The following is a 26,069-nucleotide window of genomic DNA, read 5'->3' on the forward strand; positions in this document are numbered from 1 at the left end:
GATAACCATGTGCGACTGTGGAATCGAGTACAGTTCTAGGCCTACTGGTGACGGGGATAGTCGAGTGACTCCGTAGCTTGAAGGAATAGAAGCGCCCATCTAGCGAATCAAGAGTCGTGAGTTCGAGTCTCACCGGAATACGTGGATTTCTTTTCATAATTCAAATCTCAATTTGTTCATCGAGCACATATTCTGTTGTGCACATGGATGTCAAAGCATTTTCAACAGTGTAATTTTCACGACCCACATGGCTTGGTCGGCCAAAGCAAAAACAAGAAATTGACAAAACTCTCATTTCAAAAAGCGAAAAAAATCTCGAAACTTTGCTCTGATTTCAATTCCAACAAATGTTGTGAAAACCAACAATAGCAAGAAAACATAGGGTACCGAGTGATATTATGCGCTTCTCATCGCGTACAAAAAAATCAAGATAATTGGTTCAAAATTGACTGAGTTATATCGGAAAAGTGCCCAAAGTAGAAGCCCTGCCGAGTTAGTTGTACTTCCTTAAGTATGCCGTTTCTTCCACCGTTTATTTTTAGTTATAAGTATACTCACTAATAAAGCTGTTGGGATTATCAAATTGGTTTCATTTGAATATAATTCACCATGGCATTTGGAGATCCCTGCAGGTGTTTCTTCTGAAATTCTTCCAGCAGTTCATTATGGGATTGCTCAAGGAATTCCTTTTGGAATTCTTATTTTTGAGAATTCCTCACTTTTGCAGCACTTCCTTCTGGTATTTCTTTCCCTATAGGATTCCATTTGAATATTCCCCCTTCTTGTATTTCTCCAGGGGTTCTTTCAGAGATTCCTCCAAGAATTCCTCCCGGAGTTCCTTCTAAGATTCCTTCAAAATTTCCTTCTTAGATTTCTGCAAGAGTTTTTTCTAAGGTTTTTCTATGAGTTAATCCTTAGTTTCCTTCAGAATGTCTTTCAAGGTTTTCTTCTCCTTTCCTCCCTCCAGGAATTTCATCGGACATCTCTCCAGGGATTTCAACCGGAATTTCTTTTGGAAATCCATTAGAACTTCTTTCTGGGTTTCCTAAAGAAGTTTCTTCCGTGATTCCTCCAGTAGTTCCTTCTAGGTTTCCTTCAGGAATTATTTCCGGAATTCTTTGAGATATTCATTCCAAGATTTCCGCAAGAATTTCTTCCAGCATTCTTTCAAACACCTCCAGGAGTTGCTTCTGGGCCTCCTCCCTGGAGTCTTCTAGGAGTTTCTTCTGGGTTTTCTGGAGAAGTTCTTTCTGAAATTTACACAGGATTTTTTTCCCAGGATTCCTCCAGGAATTTCTTCCGGCACCCTACCCTTCACTTCTACCAGGATCCCTATGGGATCTCTTAGAATTTGACAAGCAATCCCTCTCCTCCAGGGATTATCTTTCTTAGATTGCACCAGGAGTGTTTAGGATTCCCTGAAAGTTATTTTTCTGGATTCCCTCAGACATTTTTTCCGGGATTCCTTCAAAAATTTCGTCCGTGTATTCTTCAGAAATTAAATCAGGATTTTTTTTATAAGTCTCTACAAATAGCTTCTTCTGAGGTTCTTCTTTTTCTTTTTTATGGCTCTACGTCCCCACTGGGACTTGGTCTGTCTCGCTTCAACTTAGTGTTCTTTAAGCACTTCCATAGTTATTAATTGAAGGGCTTTCTTCGCCTGCCATTGCATGAACTTGTACATTGTGTGGCAAGTACAATGATACACCATGCCCAGGGAGTCAAGATTTTTTTTCCGACTGGAACGGGAATTGAACCCGCCGTCTCCGGATTGGCGATCCATAGCCTGACCACTAGGATAACTGGAGACCCCTTCTGAGATTCTTCTATGAATTTATTTAAGATTTCTCTAAAAGTTCCATCTGGAATTGCTCCAGGATTTGTTTTGGGATTTCTCTATGACAGCGTTTCTCAAACTATGGGTCGCGACCCACTGGTGGGTCGCGGGCTGAATTTTGGTGGGTCGCGAAAGCTTGAGCGATATTGTAATAAATGCCTTATTTAACTTATGTCTTACAGTAAGAAAATTTTGAAATTTCCAAGTACTCTCTAAGGTAATTAGCAGAGATATTTCAAGGAATCAGATTTCTCCTTTTTCAATTCAATGTTTCTATTTTCTATTATGAGTCTTCGTCCGGAGAATATTGAACATTGAAACTACTGTCTGTGTTCTGATTTCGATTCTGAATTAATGAATTTTTAATCGGAAGGTTTAAAAAAGTTTCAGATTTTTTGTTCTAAAAAATTGCTTTTATGGCAGATTTTTGAGTTTGACAATTAAGTTCAAGTTGTTGCTTGCAATTAGCATTTTCAGTTTGAATTTCAGAAAAAATATATACTAAAAAATAACGAAAAGTTACCAAATTTCGACAAGAGACCACCGAACATTTGATGATCCCATTACACAGCGTAACAAAAACTATCTTTTGGTCTGTCTCAAGAGCAAACTTATGTGTCTCTGACAGATTTTAAGCCACTCCGGGCTCAGATTTGCTCCAACACGTCACAATTTTGAGGTATACCTCAATTTATAGGGCGAAATATGCGATTTTAGGCTTTTTTAACTGCAAGCCATTAAGGCGAAACTGGAAGCATTTCCTCACTTTTTGATTTTTTATTAAATAACGAAGCAATATTTTCAAAATCGGTTTTCGTGCACATCTAGAGTATGGATCAAGGTATCTTCTGAATTTTTTTGTAGTGGAAAATATTTTTCGTTTTTGCAGAAACCATTTTTGAACAAAATTCCACAAAACAATGGTTTCTGCAAAAATGGAAAACATTTTCCACCCCAAAAAAATTCAGAAAATACCTTGACCCATACTCTACATGTGCACGAAAACCGATTTTGGAAATATTGCTTCGTTATTGAATGAAAAATCCAAAACCGAAAAAAATGGCAAAATGCTTCCAGTTTCGCCTTAAGCATGGAATTTTTTTTTATGCAATTAAGAAGGTAAATTGGTCGATTAACATCTAAATTAATGACTCATGCAAAATATTTCGTTTTACCAAATCGAATTTGATAGTTTTAAGCGATTTATGTTAGGTACGATATTTCCCATACAAGTCACCCTCCAAAAGTTGCATGCAAGTTTTCATACTAACATAAAATGCTTGAATCTATCAAATTTGATTAGGTAAAACGAAATATTTTGCATGAGTCGTTAATTTAGATGTTGATTGACCAATTTACCTTTTTAATTGCTTAAAAAAATATGTCCTTGCTTAATGGCTTGCAGTCAAAAAAGCCCAAAATCGCATATTATGCCCTATAAATTGGGGTATAGCTCAAAATTGTGACGTGTTGGAGCAAATCTGAGCCCAGATTCGGGTTCAGCGGCCCAAAATCCTTCGGAGACACATAAGTTTGCTCTTGAGACAAAAAAACTTTGCGTTGTGTTATTTTTACCGAACTTTGATAAAGCTTAACTTCAATACATTTTTGATGATTTGAACTTGTACAGATATCAGAACAGCAAAATAAGTGATTACAACTAAATAGAATTAAAATAATCGTATGAAGGATAAGATTACAATTTCAAGGAGACTTTCCAGATTTATTAGTTCTACTATTTATAAAACGAGAAGCAACAAGCAAAATGCTTTTTTTTTTATTTTGAAAGTTCATCAAAAGCGCATAATTGCCGCTATGTCCCCAGAAAGTTTGCATAAACTAAATGTTTTCTTTCTCTTAAAAATGTTATATAGATTACCTATAATCTGTTAAGTTCTGTTTTGTTGCATAGAGCCAGACTGGTTAAATTCGCATTAGAAACATACCAACTTAACTCAAATTCATTAGACCACTCGATACTGAACGCTTGAGCCAGGCTAAATTTTCAAAAATAGCCTAAGTTATGTGCTGGTGAGTCGCCAATTTCTTACACAATCTAAAGTGGGTCGCAAGCATAAACAGTTTGAGAACCCCTGCTCTATGACTTCCTTTCAAGATTTCTCCTGGAGCTCCTCCTGAAATCCCTCTGGAAGTTCCTTCAGGGATTCCTTCTGAGATTCCTACAGCTTCTTTTGGAATGTTTTCAGAACTTTTTTTTTTCTGGGATTCCCAGAATGAACCTTCTGGGTGCTCTTAAGAACTGATTTAGGAAATCCAGAAGAAACACAATGATAAATTACTTAAAAAATTGTTCCTTCAGTAATATAGGAAATTGTTGCTGAAATGCTTTAAGGAAGCCATGTAGAAATCGCATAAGGAGCTCCTGGAATAATGTCATAAGGGGCTGTCCATAAACCACGTGGTCAGAAAAGGGGGGGGGGTTCGGCCGATGACCATTTTGTATGGACAAATAAAAATTTTTGTATGGACAAATGACCACGCGGGGGAGGGGGGGGGGGCTTTTGGAAGATTTCTATTTAAAGAATCCCAAAAGAAGTTTCTGCAAGAAATCCTGAAAGATTCCCGTGAGGAGTTTCCGGAGAAACCCCAATTCACCAGATTCCAGCCCCAACCGCATAGGACTACCACCATAAACTCTTTCAGAGTCTCCTAACATTCCCTCTGGAGCTATATGTATCACAAAATCTATACTCATTATCCTAGTCAGAAACTCGCCAGAACACACAAAAAATCTCGACAAATATTGTTCTGATTTGCATCAGATCTCTCCTAGTATTCCAATGTAATTCTTCTACTCACGCCAATAGAAATTACATTCCCACCGAATTTTCCTAAGTTATACCATAGGAGTCCCTTTAAAATTATTTCTACCGTAGGCTGAACCTCCCTCTTATCACACTTTACAGCCACGATCCTATCATAGCACTATGGCCGGTTTCCATACAATCCGGCGGCCAAAAACATGTTTGGTTCATGTATCCTGTTTAGTTGTGTAATGACACCGTGTAAAGTAAAAGCAACTGATATCATGTCAGAAGATTTCAAGAACTAAACTCAAACTTCGCTAGCAATGATGGATCACCGTAGTTTTGGTTGATTTCGACAAATAAACATTATTAGTTGGTATGAGGAGAAAGTATAGATTTTGAAAAATATGTATTTCCTCTGACCGCCAAGCGGCTCTTAAGACGCTTAATCATTACTCTTGCAACTCAAAGCTAGTGTAGGAATGTACCCTGGCTTTGAAAAACTTATCCATACGCAGCCGAGTCTCTATTGGATCCCAGCACATACAGGTCTAGAGGGGATAGAGTTTGCTGATGAGATTGCCAGGAATGGATCCAATGAAAGGTTCATTGGCCCTGAACCCCCCAAATCACATTAAACGGGAATGCACTTCCCCATACGAGCCGATCCAAAAGGTATGATTTAATCTAAGAGTCAGTTTTGCCAAATTTTTGATGATAATTTCTAACCGATCCTTTGGAGGAAATATCGGTATACTTTGTGGATTTTGTGATCTGAAGAAATTTTTTATACAATATCTGAATAAAGCATTGTCCACTTACAATCCGGACGCATGGCATATTTTCTAGGGACACTCTCAATGAACACAATCTTCATTCTTTTACAGCAGTCTGATCCTACACTAGTCCTCTTTTAATGGTGAAAATTTCATCGATTTTCTTTCAGCGAGGGAAAAGTTATTTCAGGTTGAAGACAAGAGAAGGAAAAAAATCTTGCACAAACACGTTGAAAATTAAGCGTGGTCAGGTACGACAGTCGCAAAATATGTTAATATCTCCAAAACCATTATGTGTTTTGTGCACAGATGTTGTTAATCATGGCATAAAGAAGTGTCCCCAGAAGATAAAAGCTTGGGTTCATTGATAAGTCTGCTTAGAATTCGAAGATTTAGCAAGAAGTTCGAACTCAGGGCATCGTTTTTTTAAAAACAAGATAATGAGAACAAATTTATACAAGGATGACAGCCTCAATAATCGGGTACTGCTTTTCAAAAACGCACATAAGGGATCTATAAAGGTTTTATATATTTTGATGATCTGTCACGACAGCCGGAGCCGTTCAGTGGTATCGTCATACATGGGTAGTGTTTATCAACGAAAAAACACTCAAATTTCGCGTTCACCCTATTTACCAAATTGCCCTTCATTTCGCAATAAGGAAAACTTGGATTTTTTTCTTCGGAATCCTAATCAGACTAATCAAGGCGCTCAGGAAATTGCATAGACGACCTGATTGTTGGACTAACATGCCGAAGGGGTTGATTTTAAAATTTACCACAGTTGTGCAGATTTTTAAGGAGGTTAACACGGAAAAAGTGAGAAAATGTGTTTAAAATAAAAATAAATAATTTCAATGTAATTTTTCCATGAAACTACGATAAATAATCTTTGTTTTGAGGGCTTCACCTTTTATGTTCGTTGTTCCATCCCTGAGATATACGTAATTTTGTCCGTCCGGATTCTAAGTGTACAATGCTTTAGTTTGTGAATGGATTCTCTGAGCACTTCTCGAGCAACACCTTGCAAATACTATGCAAAGAATAACCCGTGCTCTAATACCTAAAACTGTTACTATTTTGTTTTTCTTCAAAATGTTATCAGAACATCACAGTAAATTGGATGTATTCGAGCAAAATGGTGTGGTTTTTGTTGATTTAGCAGTAAAATAAGTGAAGAACATATCATATTTGAGAAACTGGCAACACTGGTACGTCTACCTCTGAAGCTGCAAGGATTATTTTATTGTTGGTTGAGGAGGCCCAGAGCCAAGGAGTGAGAAACCAAATTATAACTTTAAATGTACGCTAGCGTGGGACACGCCTGTATGAAAAAAAAAATAAATCCTCGCTCCAGTCGACTTTTTGGATTCCATTTAGGTCCCATATTATCTGTGGAAAATTTCAAAGCGATCGGTGAAATTATAATTTAGCGCAAGCGGTTCAAAGTTATTAAAGGATTTACTATGGGAAATGCTTCACTTTCAGAAGAAAAAAAATCCCAGAGATCGCCCCTTAACTCTTCAATTCAAATCGATTATTGCTCCTTCCCTTGTAGAAAATTGATCCACGAACCATTCTTTCGAAGACCGCAAAACGATTGGATGCTTGTGAAGAAAATTATTAAATTCAAATCAATTAGTAATCCGATGAATGGCTCACTGGGAAATAAAGCCTGTATCCGCAATAATCGGGACACAAAAATACGGCTGTAACTTTGCAATATTCAGATTCATTAAAATTGCTTAAATTTTGCCTGATAGCATCTTAAGATGTGTTTATTTCACCTGCAAAAAATCATGTGAATCGGTGCAGTACCTACTTTTTGTTGTAGCAATGAAACAGTAGAACGCGTGCAATCGAAGTTAGTACAGCCCCTAGTTTTGCTTCTCAGCGCTGTAACTTTTGAATTTGGCAAAGTAAATGCCTGAAATTTTGAACACAAACCACTCAATCTACATTTCATTCAAATCGATGCACTATTAACAATGTTATAGTCAAACCCAAGTAACACACTTGTCACCGAAGAGTCACGGCGGCGCAGGTTTTTGTTGCGCAGAAGTAACTGTGACTTACTTCTAACAAATAAACACTTACTTGCTAGAAGTAAGTCACAGTGACTTCTGCGCAACAAAAACCTGCGCCGCCGTGACTCTTCGGTGACAAGTGTGTTACTTGGGAAACATGTATTTGGACTGACTGTCATTTTAGCCCCTCAGACAAACAGCACCCCTTAACGTTTCGATTGTACTGTTGAAAGTACTATACCAATAAACATCAAATTTTTCAGGCATAATATACACATAATCAACTACCCTCTGTGACAATTTCATGAAAATTGGCAGAGAAATTCAAAAGTTATGAATAGGCAAACACCAGTAACTTTCAAACCAATTGATCAAAGTTGATGAAATTTTGCAAGAAAGTGTCGCTATAAGTGTCATAACTTCTTACAAAATTCCATAATTATCCTCACAGAACTTTCAATTGAAGCGAAAAAACTACTATGTGAATGAAATTAAGGCATGATTGTACAAAATGCTTAAAACCACGTTTGTTTGTTTTTCATCCACAGTTAATAGTAATGCATCAAATTTTATAAAATTGGGCACAAATAATAAACATACACAAAAGAGTTCTCAGTTAATTTTTTGGCCAATTTTACCGATTCATTACAGACTTACAGCTGTATGTACCTCTGTGTCCCGATTATTGCAGATACAGGCTTTAGAGGGTTAATTACTAACGTTTGTCACCGACTGTAGGTAACATTGATTGTGAGTCACAAATTGTGGTAGGTGTTAGTGGACTCTTGGTACACAAATATTTGTAGTATACAAATCCACTCGCTGTCATAACTAGATATTGCTTATTTTCCGTAATAGTATTACACAGTTCAAATAGATAACTGTTAGCTGTTATAAAAATAGGATTTCGGATAAAACAGAAATTAAGGATTACTCATTCTAAAGCTTCTAAAAAATATGTAGTTCTGAAGCTCTTCAGTTAGAAAACTGAAAAGCTATTAATGAATTACGCTAACCGATGTCTTTGTGCCATTCCTAGGGGTTCCTCAGAAATTATGACAGAGTTTCGTTCGTGATTTCTTGGTCGAGAATTCCTAAGGACGTTTTTTAAACATTCCTTCAAACATTCTTTCTGGATATTCTCCAGTCACTCTGTCGATAATTCCTGAAATGACTCTTTCAAATTTGTCTCATGAATGTCTTCATGTATTGCTCCAGGTATGTTCTAGGCATTCTTCTTTTATTCTTTTGAGAATTCGTCTTGTGTTCCTTTATGAAATGTCTTTCCTGGACTCAGCCGATGATTGATCCTCCTCTGTCTTCCTGTTTCCCAAATGGAGGAGAGCGTGCCTCTGGAGCCGACCTACTGATACCTTATACCTCCTCTGTATGGTTCTACGTTTCCACTGGAACTTGTCCTGCGTCTTCAACTAAGTGTTCTTTGAGCACTTCCACAGTCATTAAATGAAAAAAAAATAACGCCTCGTGACAGAGAAATTCTGAACCATTCCGTTCATCATCTGGGATAGGTAGATATCTTGAACAGTTTTTCTGCAGTAGAGCACTGCCATCTGGCTCGAATTTTGAAAAGTATCACGCCAATGCTAAACCGGAAGCTTCAATGCACCAAGTGCCACAAAGTGCTGAATTCGGAACTATGCTATTCACTATCTGAAAATGGCCATTATCCTGAACAACTTTGCTGAAGATTGTAAACTTCTATTCTAGCCAGGTTCTTGGATATCTGGATGAATGCAAAAAGTACCTCTATCTTTCCTCTTTTAAACAACATTTCGTTTTGAGGTGGTTTCTTAAAAAACTTTCTAGTTATATTTGCTTAAATGTGTTAACATTTGAGCAAAATCGAAGGGTCTGCAAAAATGGTTGGGGCTATAACTAACAGGGGGTCCATCAGGACTTTTGAGAAAATCACCTCCTTAAACATTTTTAAAGACAAGGTCTAAATAGTGGGCCGGTCTTAGCGAGAGTTACTCAATAGTATTATCCATATCCGTTTTTTCTCGGGCTTGTCATCAAATTTAATCAAAACCACCAACTCCGTTTTCATATTTTGTCGAACAACAATCGTAGTCTCTTTATTATCATTTTCTCCGGTTTTCAGTTGTTTAGCTTTTCTTGCATTTTCTGTTTTCTTCGAATATTTCAGCCTACGTTCTTTTTTTCCTATTTACTCTCTACACTGTCGAATAAATTATAAATAAAAGGTATCGGGGGAATATAAACAGCCTTACGAGAGAACCAATCAGTTTCAAAGATTCCTAACGATAAAAGTGCATCGAAAATCTTTTTTTTTTCTTTTCGTTCCTAGGGGTTTTTGCACATTCCCTTCCCCTTTTTTGTCGTAATCAACGTTATCGTTTTACCATACACATCCCATATCGAACCGTTTTTTTTTGATGGTTTGTTCGCGTTTGCTTTATCTTTATGCCTTAACGTTGTAATTGTTCATACAATTCGATTCGTCGCTTGTTGGTATCTAGTATCACTTTGTAGCTCGCACAAATTCATTCCTGGTGGTGCGGTGGTCACCCGGGTATCGTTCTGACAGCGTACAACTGTTTCGCGTCAAAACTGTGCTTTTGTTTTATCAGTTTTTTTTTTCGTTTTTCGATAGAAGAAAGGTGTGAATTGAAGAGAAATGTGTCACCCAATTTTGTCGCAGCCGGGCACTGACTGAAGAATCTTAGATACAGAAAAGCGGGAGGGAGTATTTGGATGAGAGAGGTATGTTTGTAGAACTGAAGAAACTTGTTTTATAGGTAAATGTTGACCCTTTCATGCCTATGTCTCTGATCCTACAGGTTGATAATTTTGTTACTCCTGTATCAGTTTTAGAACTTATCTAGCGTAACAATCTTTTTTTTAAGAAAAAATAAAAAAAAAAGTTTAAAGTACGTAGGGAAGTGGAACCATCTCGGCAGGGCTACCTGTTTTAGGTTATTATTTGCTAGAACTCATCCAATTTTGAACCAATTGACACATTTCTTGGAACGCGGTGAGATACGTATAGTATCCAGCCATGTACAAAATTTCAAGTCAATTGATTTGGAGTTATATTGAAATGGTTTTTGGCTTATGCAGTCGGAAGACCAGCTAAAACGTTATTTTTTAATTCTGATCCGACGTTTCGGGCCTTTATTGGTCCTTTTTTCTGAGGAGTGGAGTTATAGCGAAAAGTACCCAAAGTGGCTTGTTACCCTATATACTCTTTTGTTTTCAATTTTGATTTTCAAAAAAGAATTGAAAATTTCAAAATATGTTTGCTTCATTGAAACAAATCAAATCAGTGTATCAAATTTCATTCATTGGGAATTATTGAGTTGGAAAACTATATATGGAAAGATTGGTAAAAATGAAATTACAGAAATTACTGTGGCGTACTTGTAACACAATGCAAGAAATATGTCATAGTGACTTCTATAAAACTAAAAGTTGTGCTGCCGTAACTCAGATATGACATGTGTGTTGATATCAATGCTGCTTTGGAAATAAAAATCCAATATTTGAAACCTAACATCAATAAAAAAAAAAAACACCAAACGGAAACAACACAGGCACGAAAGGGTTATAAAGCGACAGACTAGTAAATATGTTGGATTTGGCATTCATTGTGGACTTCGTATCCGTATCCTGTTGTTCGGGGTTGATTAATGAACGTCATTATTAAATACAATTTTGTCACAATCGGTCTCTCACTCGGGGAGCAGTATCCGTTAATTCACATCTATGTATAATGTCATTTATCTATTAATGAGCTTGCCTGCTGGACACAACAACGTACCTATAGAAAGAACGGAAAGTTTCGATTTGCACTGAAGGTGGTGGTGTGATAATTGCCGTTGATATGGAGTTGATAGCACGATACGATGATGGTTTGGTGTGGCGGGTGGGGATTTACGGAATGAATTCATTCGAATAATTGGACATTAATACGTAATTTATTTGAAACCATCACCATCTCTGTTCGGGACGGAACAGCATCCGAGTGGTTAGTTTCAGTTTTATTATCTCTTGCTTGATTTAAACTTGTTGGTTTTTGGCTGACAGTACTGGCTACCGTGTGTGAGAGATTTACGAACTGTTCATCATCTGGAGAGTCTGGCTCGGTACGAGTACGGAACATTCTAAGAACATTTGATATCTTATCTGGGAGCTGAACAAATTTTGTCTGTCTCATCATGTTATATTGGGTAACGAGGAAAAAACGGGTTCGGAACGTGTACTATAGAGTTGTAAAACTTAACAGGAAAAACAAGAACATCTAATATCATCATCTAGCGTTTAAAACGTAAATATGGTTCCTCGAGGGGACTCTCGAATAAGTTTTGCTCATTTACAACTTTGGCCTCTTATTGCTGCGGAGCAATCCGCATGCTACGAATATGTATATTATTGTATATATCATTCATCATTAGCGGACTATGCACATGGTTAATCCTATTGATCTAATTAACGTCCGAGAACTTTACAACCGTTCAATCGAAACATTTGCAGCGTTCATTTCCGACCGAGCCTATCCTATGCGCTTCTTGCTATCATTTTATGATAATGATCCCGCAACGAACCAATAAACAACTCGACTAATGCCACATATTTACTACCGGACATCATCATGCACTCACAGTTTTTCGCATTCACCAGTTTCGCTCACTCTCGCTTTTCTTTCCCGCTCACTTGCGCATTTCGCGCTCTCACTCACATCTGGTTCCTAGACTATGTACAAGCTTCTGTATTGGCCGATTCGATTCGCACCGTTGCTCTTCAGATTGACCAATATCCTGTAGAGGCGCCGCCGGGTCCGCCTGGGACGATAGGAACGCTAGGAGAAGTTGTCGTGGTTCAGCTGATTCTGGCTGCCATCGAACTCCTCTTCCGACGCTTTCTTCAGACAGTCTCTCACAGCCTGCAGGATGATACCTACCCTTCGATCCAGCGCCGTCAGATGAGGTTCCCACAGGACCGGTGCAATGGGATCGATCGCCAGCGATTCTCGCATCCGTTCCGACAGTGTCTTCGGACCATTGTGGAGCAGCAGCAGCGTCTCGAGCGTTGATGATCGAATCAGGCAACACTGGAGCAGCGGTGCCAGAATCGATAGTTCATCGTGGAACGGTCGACCGAAGCCTCGACCATGGTCCAGATGAATGGGGAACGTGTCGTTTCCGAAGATCTTGAACGTTTCGTAGTGATGACGGTCCATGTTCCCGATGAGGAAATCAAACACCGACATGTCCATCAGGTCCAGCAATCGACGGTCTTCGTCGTACGGGGGAATGTCACGGACCATGGCGCAGTAGTCGGGATCGGTTTCCCACTGTGCCTTCCTGCGCTTGTGGTACGACCGACGCCAGGGATGACGCCACACTTTTCGCTGGGTGTCCTGCTGAGTTGGGAGGAAGGCAGCGAATGAACCTTCCAGCGTGTCCGGATTGCCGCAAATGGCATGGGACGTATCACAATAGTAGGAACATTTACCGTGGAAACACTTGTTCCGAGCCGGCGATATGAAGAACGTCTTCAGTAGGTTATCGTCACACACCCGCTCGATTTCTGTGGTAATGTTGAGAAGTCGCCCGGTAACTGGCATCGCCCGCCGGAATCCCATTAACCGATCTAGATGGAATGCTGCAATTTCCGCTGTGTGTCGCTCGTAGTCGGTAAAGTAAAAATGGTTTGGCAGCGTTTGTTGTTCCCTTGGGAATCGCATCGGTTTGAACAGAGCATGAATATCGTTGGGATACTCAATGATCAGTTTGATTTGAGTGCCACCTTCTTTCTGGACAACGTGCTTGATGGGTAGCTTGACCATGTCCTCTATCACAGAATCCACCAGGGTATCACTTTTCGAGTAAAGTTCGTTTTTGGTAATGGAAAGCTGAAACTTTTCCAGATTGCTTGCGTTGTTACTGATCCGCAGATCCAGCATTTCTGCCAGAGTTGGATTTTCATTGTCCTCGTGGTCTTCCTTGACGACTATCCTTTCGTAGTATTCCGGATTGCGGCGATTTTTTGGTGCCACCACTATCGCAGTTAAATCCTTAAATCGGTCATGGGGAGGAGTTGTGGTAACCTGTTTGCTTGGGTATCCCGATCCGGAAGTATCAGTCCGACCTCGGGTATGCGGATTTGTAGTAAGGTACTCTTTGGAACCGGACGCATTGCTTTTGGCAAGATACTTCCGGTGAAATTCGTTATATATTCCGCCTTTGTCCTCCTCGTTGGCAAATCGTATTCGTGCGTGAGATGGAATAAATTCTCCTCGGGACACCCCAAGGTCCATCTGAAGATCGATCACCAACAGCAACGTGAACAGCACCAGCGAGGCTCCGAAGCCAAGCGCTAGCCGCTCTTTCAGCTTTTTCGACCGAATCCAGTACATCTTCGTCGATCTTCGTTCTGGCCGTGGTCAGGGTCGCACAGGCGACTGATCCTCTCACTTCAAACACCAATTATCGAATGATTGCCACTCAAAACACTTTCGATTCAGCTCGGTTCATTACCAGAGCAATCTTTTGCAACATCACCGACTGGAACATTTTATGCGACTCAGCAAATCACTCTGTTTCATTCAACTACCCTCCGTCAGAAATTGTTTTTATGTTTTCGTCACTATCACTGTAAAAGGGCACTATCTACCATCGGGTCTCAACAGCCCGTGTCTATGCACTCTGATTGTTTTTCACCGGTGTCAGCATTTTCGATGTTTTCTCCCTACGAGATTTTTACCTCTGTTCACACTGAAATATCACAACCACAACCAACATACCGAGTAGTTCACAAAGAAGATCCTTCACAACTTGCACCGCTCAGCCGAGGGCACTGCTGATTCAGCTAGTTCAAACAAAAACATGACATTTGCCGTTCATCCAACTCGGGGGTAATCTTCTCATCTAGACACTTCTCAGTCTGTCGTCACGTGGCCCCCGCTCGGAACGTCTTCGTAATCTCCAAATCCGAACTCTAGTTTCGAGCCATCATTGCAAGAATCTCGTCAAAACTAATTCCCAACCCAACTCCCGCAGCTCAGCGACGAACACTTGCGAAATCACTCGGTTCTCGCGCACTACTAGCACGGCGCAATTTTCTGATAAGATTAAGCTTCCCGCAGCGCTTGTTCTCTCTCGCACACTCTCCGCTCTGCTACAGCTACGTGTCTAACACCTCTCTTCCCAGAGCTGCACTCACACGCGAAATCTACCCGTCCGTATTTCAATAACAAACCGACCTTCGTTCCACACTCTCGCCGCCCAACACTTTCGCACCACAGAAAAAAAATCGCAGAATCTTCAATCTTTCAATCTCCAAGTTCTACACAGCAAAGAAACCAACCGAGCAAACACAATGGTGCGAATAAAGCACCGATCATTTACATAATCTCCGCTCGTGGCCAGTCGCTCCGTGCGAAACGAGGTTACCGACAGCGACAACGACGACGGCAAACAGCGCTTCTTCTGTCTGTCTGGCTGCGCAGCGATCTCCAACGAAGCTCTTCTCCAGCGTAGTGGCGTGCGCGCGCGGTCGTTTTTTGGAAGCTGGCGTCTCGCGTGGGCTCTGAATCGATACTGATGGCCCGCCGCGTCAAGCAGCGGGAGAAAGAGCACCGGATTACTGCCGGGTAATTGCCGCGTTCCTTTCCTTTTTGTGTTCGTCGAAAACAGCTGAGTCGGTAAGCTTGCCGGTATGTGGATTCGTCGTTTTTTTGGGTTGTTTTGTTTTGCTACCAATTCGATGTGATGCCCCTCGATTCGGACAGGTGCGTGCGAGGTCTCAAAGTACGACGCTTGTTATCGTTTAGCCCAAACCAGGTGCCGACGATTCGGTAGGTAACTTCGTAAACGTCGTCGTTCTCGTTCGGTACCTAGCGATTGATACATGCTGCCTGCTTGTTGCTGATGCGCTCTCGGCTTATCTACCTACGGGTAAATGGTTTGGCCTCGTGATGATCGAGGACGACAATGGCTGCGGGTCGATAACAATGCACGCTTCTGAGCTGCTCTCTGGGTATTGATGCTGCCAAAGAAAGGTGGAGCCGATTTCGATCTGGAACAAAAGAGATAAATAAACGGTGAGCGTTTCGGTTGTCAGCTGAAGTGATGGGCAGGCTGCATACAATTATCTTCATTATCTACCCTATAATGTGTCAATTGTCATAAAAATCTAAAAATGATTATAAGATTTTGTGACAATTGACGTACAATAGGGTAGATAAGAGTGGAGTGGCGCCGTTGGACATTCAAAAAGTAGAAAGCATGCGAAGCTTATCAAGATATATCTGGTAACATTATAATGGCATATGTATGTGAATAAGATAAGCACAAACAAGTGGGACTTTTCCATAACATGATTCGAGGCTTACTAGGAAATAAGATCCAAACCAAAGTAACTGCCAAAGGTCATGCGAGTAATTTGTCAACCATTCTGAGAACGCGAGGTTTTGCCAAGATTTCCTCTATTACTTGATGCATCACTTACACAATTCAGCGGAGCCCTGTATAAACTGTATTCTTTAAGTAATCTCTACGATAAATGGGTTCTGCACTCAGCAAAGTAAATTAATGAAATTCAATACTTTATAGGCTTAGTGTACCAGTTATGGCTATAATACTTCAAATTAGCCAAAGATGGTTATCAACGTTTAACGATGCAAATAAATTAATAATTATCATTTGGTTAATGGAAGATCACGTTCAAACAAGGTATGGTTAATCTTAAACAATTTCTCTGACGTTAACAGAAATAGGAAGTTTTTTCCTGTTAAAACGTGGATTCGGACCATTTGTGCAGTGAAGATTATCACCAAAGCTAACTACCCATCGTACTGCTTGATTCCGAAGAACAGTAAGTTGATGGAAAAAGCTTTCGAAGATATTAGTTTGTTCACTAAGAAATATATTAGGCACTTAACATTTTGACATTTTGAGAAAGCTGCATTTTTTTTAAATTCTCACAGCAGTTTATTCTGGAATTCATCAAAGAGTTTCTTTTGGGATACCCATTTTTGAGAATTCCTCCCTTTTTTAATTTCCTTTGGGATTCCATTTGATAATTACTCCTTCTTGTATTGCTTCAGGGGTTCCTTTAGAGATCCCTCTAAGAATTCCTCCCGGAGCTCCTTCTAAGATTCCTCCAAAAGCTCCTTGTTAGATTTCTCCAGCAGCTTTTTCAAACGTTCTTCTAGGTGTCAATCGATGTTTTCTCTCAAGAGTTCTTTGAAAGTTTTCTCCTTCTGTCTTCCACCTAATGTTTTTTCGGACATTTCTCCAGGGATTTCAAAAAGATTTTTTTTTAGATCCCATAAGAACTTCCAGGAATTCCTTGTAGGGTCCCTTCACGAATTCTTTCCGGAATTCCGGACATTCTTTCAGAGATTTCTGCAGGAATTCCTTCTGGAAAGCTTTCAAAACCCCTTCAGGAGCTGCTGGGATTCATTTAAGAGATCTTTTTTGAATTCCTACAGGAATTACTTCCTGAATTTTTCGAGCAGTTCCTTCTGGGATTTATCCAGGCTTTTTTTCCGGGACACCTCAAAAAACTTCTTCTGGCAGTCCTATATTCACTTCTACAAGGATTTCTCCAGGATCTCTTAGAATTCCGCGAGGAATCCCTTCACGGATTCCTCCCATAGTTCCTTCTAGCATTCCTCCAGTAGTTATTTTCTTAGATTTCACCAGGGGTGCTTTCTGGATATCTTCCGAGATTCTCCAAAAGATATTCCTAGAATCCTTCAGATTTTTTTTCCGGGATTCCTTTAAAAGGTTCTTCCGTATTTTCTTCAGAAATTTAACCAGGATTTATCTAGGACTTCCTTCTAATACTATACAAACAGCTTCTTCTGATTTCTCCAAATGTTCCATCTGGAATTGCTCCAGGAACTTCTCACGGAGTTTCTTTTGAGATTTCTTTATGATTTTTTTTTCAAGATTCCTCCTGGAATTCATCTAGAAGTTCCTTCTGGGATTCCTTCTGAGAATGAGTTCAGAAGTTTTCTTTTTGGATTCCCAAAAGTAATTCCCGTGGAAATGTTGTCTTTCTCGTGTTTGACATTGTTTGAAGAAACCTAGAAGGAACAACATGACAAATTCCTCATAAATTTGCTGCAGAAACGCCTTAAAAAATTGTTGGAAGAATTCTTCAGGGAAGCCCTGCAGAAACTCCTGGAATAATGTCATAAGGAATTCCATAAAAATATCCTGGAGAAATAAAATTCTTGCAAAATTTTCATCGAGAATATCTGAAAGAATTCCAGAATTTTATCAGATGGCAGCCCCCAACCGCATAGGACTACCACCATAAACCATTTCAGAGTGCCCCTTTAAGAGATGGGTAAATGCCTCGCGAATCGACTCAATGAATCGATTCGCGAGACCGAGTGAATGAGTCATGACTCTTTCCAAAAGAGTTACGATTCGTTGACGTTCAATACGATTGCAAAAAGAGTTAGTATGGCTGCGCACCTAACGATGATTCGACGCAAGACATCGCGAAATCTTTGACAGTTATTATTATGGAAGAATTTCTGAAAAAAAAAATAGCCAGAGGAGTTTCTGTAGGAAACCTTGGTGTTGGTAGATTTTATGACCGGATTTCTGAAGTTAGAGTCTATGGATTAATTTAAGAAAAACTTTAACTCAAACAACTTTATGGAGATATCCCAGAAGAAATGCTGAAGGAATCTCCAAAGCAACTTTTAAACGTATCCCTGGAAGAATTTCTGAAGTAATTTTTGTAAGAATTTCTTTAGGGATCTGAGGAAGATTTCCTCAAGAAATGCTTGGAGAAATTTAAGGTGGAACCTTCGATTTTCTTTAATCGCTGAATGCGTTTTAAAAGGAATCCGTGGATAATTTACTGAGAGTATTTTTGTACGCATTCCTGAGAAAATCTAAGAAGGATATTTTTTAGAAAACCCAATTGAAGCTTTTTAAAGAATTTTCTATAGGATTGTTTTAGAAGATCCTCTAACGAAAACTCCGATACATGGGAGATGTTCTAAAGAACTTCCACAAGAAATGCGTAGAAGACTTTCCAAAATGATTTTGGGGATTTTCTGAAGTGTTCTGTGGATCAATGTTGCTAGAAATCCAGGAAATGTTATATACAAAAAAAAATGCCAACTCTATTTCTGGGGTAATCTCTGCAAATCTCAGAAAAATTTAATGGAAACTTATTTTTTTGCCTTTCTCGTACACTAAGTGTACTGGAAAGGCTATATGTTCACTCCAAAAATGACTTTTTGATAGAAGGCCGGAAGGTCGAATCACATATACCAATCAACTCAGCTCGACGAATTGAGATGATGTCTGTGTGTGTGTATGTGCGTATGTGTGTGTGTATGTGTGTGTACAAAATAAACTCACATCACTTTTTTGTACTAAATCTCAACCGATTTTAACGACCGATGGTTCATTCGACGCGGAATCTGGTTCCATTGTTTCCTATTGAAAATGGTTTGGATCTGTTCAGCTGTTCCGGAGTTATGGCCATTTAGGTGTTCCGGATCGATACCCCAGGAAGGGGCAAGATATGAAAATACTACAAACCCATGCATGCGACACATTAAACCGTGGCATTTTCGATAACCTGATGAACGGTTATCAGAAAAATAGCCTCAGACCATATCTGAACCGGTGGTATTCCAGAACCGGTTCCGGGTGTCCCGCCGGAAGTGGCCAAATATAAAAGTGAACCAAACTCATGCATGCGACACATCAAATAGCGGCTTTTTCGAAAATCTGATGAACGATTGGCAGGAAAATAGTCTCGGACCATATCTGAACCGGTAATGTTCCCGAACCGGTTCCGTGTGTCCCGTCGGAAGTGACCAAATATAAAAGCAAACTAAACCCATGCATGCGGTTGGCGGGAAAATAATCTCGGACCATATCTGAACCGGTGGTGTTCCGAAACCGGTTCCGGGTGTCCCGCCGGAAGTGACCATATATGTGGACAAATATAAAAGCAAGCCGAACCCATGCATGCGGCACATTAAATAGTGTTTTTTTTCGATAACCTGAAGAACGGTCAGCAAGAAAATAGTCTCAGACCACATTTGAGGCAACCGGTAGTATTCGGGAACCGGTTTCGGGAGTCCCTCCGAAAGTGGTCAAATATAAAATTGATCCAAACCCATGCATGTGACACATCAAATCGTGACTTTTTCGATAACCTGATGAACGGTTTGCAAGAAAAAAAAGCCTCAGATCACATTAATAGAGACTAATGTTAGTTAGAGTTGTGTCCCAGAACCGGTTCCGAGTGTCCCGGCGGAATTGGTCACAAGATAAATTGAACAAAACCCATGCATGCGACACATCAATTCGCAGTTTTATAGGAAACCTGATGCACAGTTAGCCAGAAACTAATCTCAGACCATATTTGGGACAATCGGTACTGTCCCGGATCCGGTTCAGGGTGTTCCGTCGGAAGTGGTTAAATGTAAAATTGAACCAAACCCATGCAAAAAACTTTGTCGAAGACTGCAAAGTGATCTGTGATTGTGGAAAAAAATATCTTAGTTTGTAACTATCGTTTTCAAATTATTCGGCAACCAGTGATGGTGATCAAGCAGTCAACTGAGAGGTCTGATATTTTTCAGCTCTGCCTATACGTTGCACATAACATCAGAATATGAGCCATCAAAAAGTTTCCCTGCTCGATGATAGGTTTGAGAAAAATTCTTGCTGTTCTAATTAAGGTATTCTCAGCATTTAGGAACACTTCGGCACACTTAGAAAAAATCACCGACTTCGGTAATATTTTACCGAAATCTCAACCGTTAAGTTTTTTACCGGGAAAATTCGGTGATCTTTACCGAACTTCGTTAAAATTTGACAGATAAACGATAACATTTTACCGAAATTTGGTAATTTTTACAGGATTTCGGTAAAAAACCATTACCGAACGCTCAGCAGTTGAGATTTCGGTAAAAATTATCGAACGCGACTAGCTGTGTATATCGACGGAAAGATCATGAGTACATATTCGACGAGAAAGGCACTATCACCACTAGGTGGATTAATCTGTTTTTTTCTATAGGAATCAATGGAAGAATTCCTGAAGAATTGCTCAGAGAAATCTCTGGAAGCATACCTGGTAAAATTTCTCAATAATTCCCTGGAAGATTTTCTGAAGAATCGTTGGAGCAATTCTGAAAATATGAGAAATTGAAAAAATCCCTGGAGAAAATTTCCGAATGAAACTTTGATTGTTTTTTCAAAGATCCCGTAGTGGAATTTTTAGTAATTCTTTGGAGTAATGTTGAATAAGTTTATGAGAAAATTCCGTAATGAATCACTAAAAGTCGCGCCGAAATATTTCATTTATTTATAGGGATTTCTGAAGGGGCTGCAAAACGATGAGTCGATAAGTAGAGCGTCTAGCATAGCTCTGGTCCTCTCAAGTTTCTACCTCATGCTTCCACGGGTCAAACGATGGCAAACACCGCCATCTAAGAGTTGCGTGGTTAGCTAGCAGGTTCTGATTTGGGCTAGATTGAGGAGGTACGTCTCGAGCGCATGTTCACCTAGGAGGTGCGAATCGAACAGCGTCTGTTCTGGCACCCAACGGCTGAGTATGAAATGGTTCTCCACCGGAATCTATACCTAAGGTGGCTGCCCCACTACGGTTGGTAGGAGACTTTAGGCCAACAATCTACTGTTACAGCCTGCTGTACAACCCGAATCCCAAAAACCGAAATTGAACAATTACGAACTAATTCAACGGCAACGACTTTTAGCGCAAAACAACAAATAAGAATTAGAACTTTGATATGGTAGGAAGCTTGAGATCCTAGGACTAAGCGAAGCCCGTTAGCCGAACATCGGATCAAACTCTGCTGTATTCTGGCCTACGAGGCGAACACGCTCCTCGTCACCGTGGAATTGATTTCCTACTCAGCTCTCACGCCAGCGCTGTCTTCATGGAATAGAAATCTGTTAACCCATTTACGCCCAGTGATCTATTTATGGACCAGTAACTTTTGTGATAACTGCGGAGAAATGCAGCTTTTTAGAAGACTGCTGTCTTCAGCAAAGTTGTTGAGGAGATCAAGGACTCTCCGATGGTATGTAATTTAGTACGTTTTCGCTCCAGTAGGTGGCGCTAGTGATCATGAAACATTGTGCTTCGATAGGTGTTTCGTCAACAGCAAAGTTGATCAGGACATCAAGAGCTATCCGATAGTGAACTAGTTGGTTCTAGGTTTATCCGGTAGGTGGTGCTAGTGAGTTCTAAAAAATTTAAACCTCTATATCTCGAGAATCCGACTACATAGAAGAATTTCGTCTTTGACAAGGTCGATCAGGACATCAAGAGCTATTCGATACTGAAATAGTTAGTTCTAGGCTTATCCACTAGGTGGCGCTAGTGAGTCATAAAAATTCTTATCTTCTGTTTCCCAACAACCACCACAACATAGAAGAATTTCGTCTTCAGCAAGGTTGATCAGGACATCAATAGGTGGCGTTAGTGAGTCCTAAAAATTTAAACCTCTGTATCTCGAGAAGCCGATTATGTACATAGAAAAAGTTCGTCTTCGTCAAGGTTTATGAGGACATCAACAGCTATCCGATAGTGAACTAGTTGCTTGTAGGTTTGTGCACTAGGTGGCGCAAGTGAGCTCTAAAAATTCTGAACTTCTGTATCTCGAGAATCAGACTACATAGAAGAATTTCGCCTTCGGCAAAGTTGATCAGGACATCAAGAGTAACCCGGTAGCGCACTAGTTGATTCAAGGATTATCCGCTAGGTGGCGTTAGTGAGTCCTAAAAAAATAAACCTCTGTATATCGAAAATCAGACTACATAGAAGAATTTCGTCTTCGACAAGGTCGATCACGACATCATGAGCTACCCGATACTGAAATGGTTAGTTATAGGCTTATCCGCTAGGTGGCGACTACACTACCAGACTACATAGAAATTTTTTGTCTTTGGCAAAGTTGATCAGGACATCAAAAGCTATCCGATAGTGAACTAGTTGGTTGTAGGTTTATCCGTTAGGTGGTGTAAGTGGGCTCTAAAAGTTCTGAACTTCTGTGTCTCGAGAATCAGACTACTTAGAAGAATTTCGTCTTCGGAAGGTCGATCTGAACATCAAGAGCTACCCGATAGTACACTAGTTGGTTCAAGGTAAATCTGCTAGGTGGTGCATGTGAGCCCTAACAATTCTGAACTTCTGTATCTCGATAATCAGACTACATAGAAAAATTTCGTCGTCGGCAAAGTTGATCAGTACATCAAGGGCTAACGGATAGTGAACTAGTTGGTTCTGGGTTTATCCGGTAGGTGGCGCTAGTGAGTTCCAAAAATTCTGAACTTCTGTATCTCGTGAATCCGACTACATAGAAGAATTTTGACTTCAACAAGGTCGATCAGGACATCAAGAGCTATCTGATAGTTGGTTGTAGATTTGTCGGCTAGGTGGCACAAGTGGGCTCTAAAAATTCTGAATTAATATTGGTAAAGTAGTTTTTACCATAAAATAAAACTACATGGCTACTGATTGATAACAAAGCCAGTTAGGTATCAAACAGCCGTCTTAATTCATATAATTTATAACTAAATATAATGTTGAAAAAAAAAAATAAGTATAGTATAATTAGTAATCAACTTGAACTCTATGCTAACGTAATTTTCGATAACGTGCTATGTGCTATTAATTTGTTATCTTTACTCGGTTCATTGTGACTCTCATCTCAAAGACATTCATTTGGGTCGAACGTGCCACTGGAGCCGACCTACTGATGCAAAATATATGTATATTGTATATGGATAAATTGAACGTAATTTGATCAACTAGCGCCCTGCAATTTACTTAGAGACCAGAAGACTTGAATGCCCAATTGTCTATTCACAGATTAGTAAGTTTTGCTAATACCGTGGAAAATGAAGCATGTTACACCGTCTTCTATTCTCCTATCTTTTTCGTGCTTGTTCAGGTGGGTATTTATACTATAATGAACTGGTTGGTTTTAGGTTAGCGTGTTAGGCGGTTTCAATAATTCATAGAAGTCTTGCTGAGGTAGAATTTTACTGGAGTTCTTTGAGCAGATGGAACACACCGGTGGTGAATCAGCCAAAACTGGGATAGTTTGTTTCATTTTAAAACACTTAAAATTCTTCAGCCTCAATAATAATTATCGGATTCAGTTCAACCCGGATTTAGTTTCCTTTTACATATTACAAATTCGAACAAACTTACTGTGATCGACTAGTGATCAACGCACTTGATACTATCGCTACTTCCTACTCGTTTTATTTGTATCACCTACAGTGAAGCTAATAGCATATGACTACTCTCACTGTTTGCGCGAGGGTAAAATGGCTAATTTTCACCGCAACACATAGAAATTTTGAACCTGTGTAACTCGATAATAGAACTACACAAAAGACTCAGGTCCATATAACCACAGCTGTAACACAGCTGAGCCGTGAAATACGATCACGCATCATTAGCGGAATTCGTTTCTACTGTGAGCTCCGGTCCTTTATAAAATGAAATATAAACCATGTTCAAAGAACACTTGCAAACATTTGGAGTTTTCGAATTACGAGTGCTAAGAATAATCTTTGGCGCTGTATAAAATCACGGTGTGTGGCGGCACAGGGTGAGCTACGTGCTCGCTACGCTCTGCGGTTGCCAAAGCCAGAAGGATACCCAAGCAACACACATGTTATATAAGAGTTACGACAGCGCAAGTTTTGGTTGTATAGAAGTTAATTCGACGTTATTTCAACATTGTGTTAGAATTACGTAAAATAAACTTCTATACAACCAAAACTTGCGCTGCCGTAACTGTTATATAACATGTGTGTTGCTTGGGTACGGTGGGCAGGAACTACTACTAGTATGCCGAATGTCAAGCCATTATATATAGAAATTATTGAAATGATGCATATTGAAAAAACTAAAAACTGTTAAAAACTATCCATTGATAAACTACTAGTAGATTTTTTTAGTTATTACTAATCTAAACCCTTTCTGGAACATTTCAAACTGTATTTTTTTTTATTGAGAGAATATCAACTATTCCATTAAAAATCATTAAAGCCATTAAAATAGATTAACATAGCTCATAGAAATAAGGTAGCTGCACAAAAAAAAAAAAAAAAAAAAAATAGAAAACATATTTTTTCAACGTTTTACGTGCGTATGCCCCACTGTGTATTAAAACGAAAATTTCACCGTAGATTTCCGTTTAAATGACTACGATAACTTTCTTTTATGGGGTTGAGGTACTCCAGAAAAAATCAGGCATCTACTGTGATTGTGGCATAATGTGGGCGTTAAGGTGAATATAGAACGAAGCCACACCTTGAATTTTCGAAAGCACAAATCTGAGGAACCAAACATCACACCGAGCTGAAAAGTTGATTGATTGGTCACCCGCTGGTGGTGGCCAATCGATCAACTTCAACTTTCCAGCTTAGTGCGCTACTTGGTTCTTCAGATTTGTGCTTCTGAAAATTCAAGGTGTGGCTTCGTTCTATATTCACCTTAATGGGTTAACGGAAGGAGAATGGAGCAAATGGAGGACCATCAAGAACGCCTTCATCGCCACCGACGAGATTAATTTGGCAGAACTAAGCACTCAGAAAAGCAGTGAAGCACAAATGACACCTGCTGGAGGAGGATAGATGAGCGAAGGAACGCTAAAGCCGCGATGTAGTGAGCGAAAACACGAGGAGCCAAAGCTGTAGCCCGTGGGTGCTATTCAACCCTCGAGAATGAAGTGAAGCGTTCGTGTAGACAGGAAAAAAGAGCGCTCGCGACGGTAATGAGTAAGCCACAGATATCGGCGACATTCGTCTCCTCTACGATGTCTCACGTGGTCTTAATGGGACTAAGAAAAATCCTAGATGCCCGTGAAAGACACGTGTAGACAGCTATTGACCGACCCGGTCGACCAGCTGAATCGCTGGTTCGAGCACTTTGGAAATCTGTTCCAAGTGCCGGCCACGCCACCAATATTTCAGTGTGATTCATCAAGAGTTCGACGCATTACCCGTGTCGACACCGAAACTCCATTATTGCAGAAGATAGAACAGCCATCCGCATCAACTATTCTGCAACTATATAGGAAACCGTAACATTTCCGGTCGACTGGATGCACGGCGTCTTAGTAAAGGCGCTCAAAAAGGATGACCTGACTGTATGCGATAATTGGCGGGGTATCATTATGCTGCGCCTCGTTCTCATAGTTCTCTGCATAGTGTTCCTTAACCGGATTCAGGAGAAGATTGACGCAACTCTCAGGCGGCATCAAAAGGATTTCGCGCTGGATGATCCTGCGAGGACAAATCATCCTGGCAATTCAATGAATTCCAAGAATCTTTCTTCCCGGGTGTTCATGGATCACGAAAAAGCTTTCGACCTTCTCAATCACTAGAATATGTAGGGAGCCCTCAGACACAAGAGTGACCCTTAGAAAATCATCGGCCTCATTGAAGCGCAGTACAGGGCTTTTTCGTGCAGCTTACTGCACAAAGGTGTCTTGTCCGCTCCCATGCGGGTCGTAGCTGGAGTGAGACAAGGATGTATGCATATGTACTGTTCGTCATCGTAATCGACAAGATCCAGATAGGTGCGATTGATCGTGAACCAAATCGTGGGTTGCTCTGGCTACCTAAATGACTTCGAA

The 26,069-nt window shown here is 40.0% G+C and overlaps 1 protein-coding gene across 6 annotated transcripts in view; it reads right to left on the bottom strand.

Annotated features, from left to right (window-relative positions):
* Positions 1 to 9,465: 9,465 nt before the first annotated feature.
* The window catches only part of LOC109419338 (extracellular serine/threonine protein CG31145), a 341,080-nt gene continuing 324,476 nt past the window's right edge, over positions 9,466 to 26,069 (bottom strand). For all 6 annotated transcript variants that reach the window (XM_062857335.1, XM_062857333.1, XM_062857336.1 and 3 more), the window contains one exon: positions 9,466 to 15,469. In XM_062857335.1, coding sequence (XP_062713319.1) covers positions 12,249 to 13,808 — 1,560 coding nt within the window. In that variant the 5' untranslated portion in view covers positions 13,809 to 15,469 and the 3' untranslated portion in view covers positions 9,466 to 12,248. The remainder of the gene's footprint in view (positions 15,470 to 26,069) is intronic.

This window comes from Aedes albopictus, chromosome 3, assembly GCF_035046485.1.
Source record: "Aedes albopictus strain Foshan chromosome 3, AalbF5, whole genome shotgun sequence".
NCBI classification, from domain to species: Eukaryota; Metazoa; Arthropoda; class Insecta; order Diptera; family Culicidae; genus Aedes; species Aedes albopictus.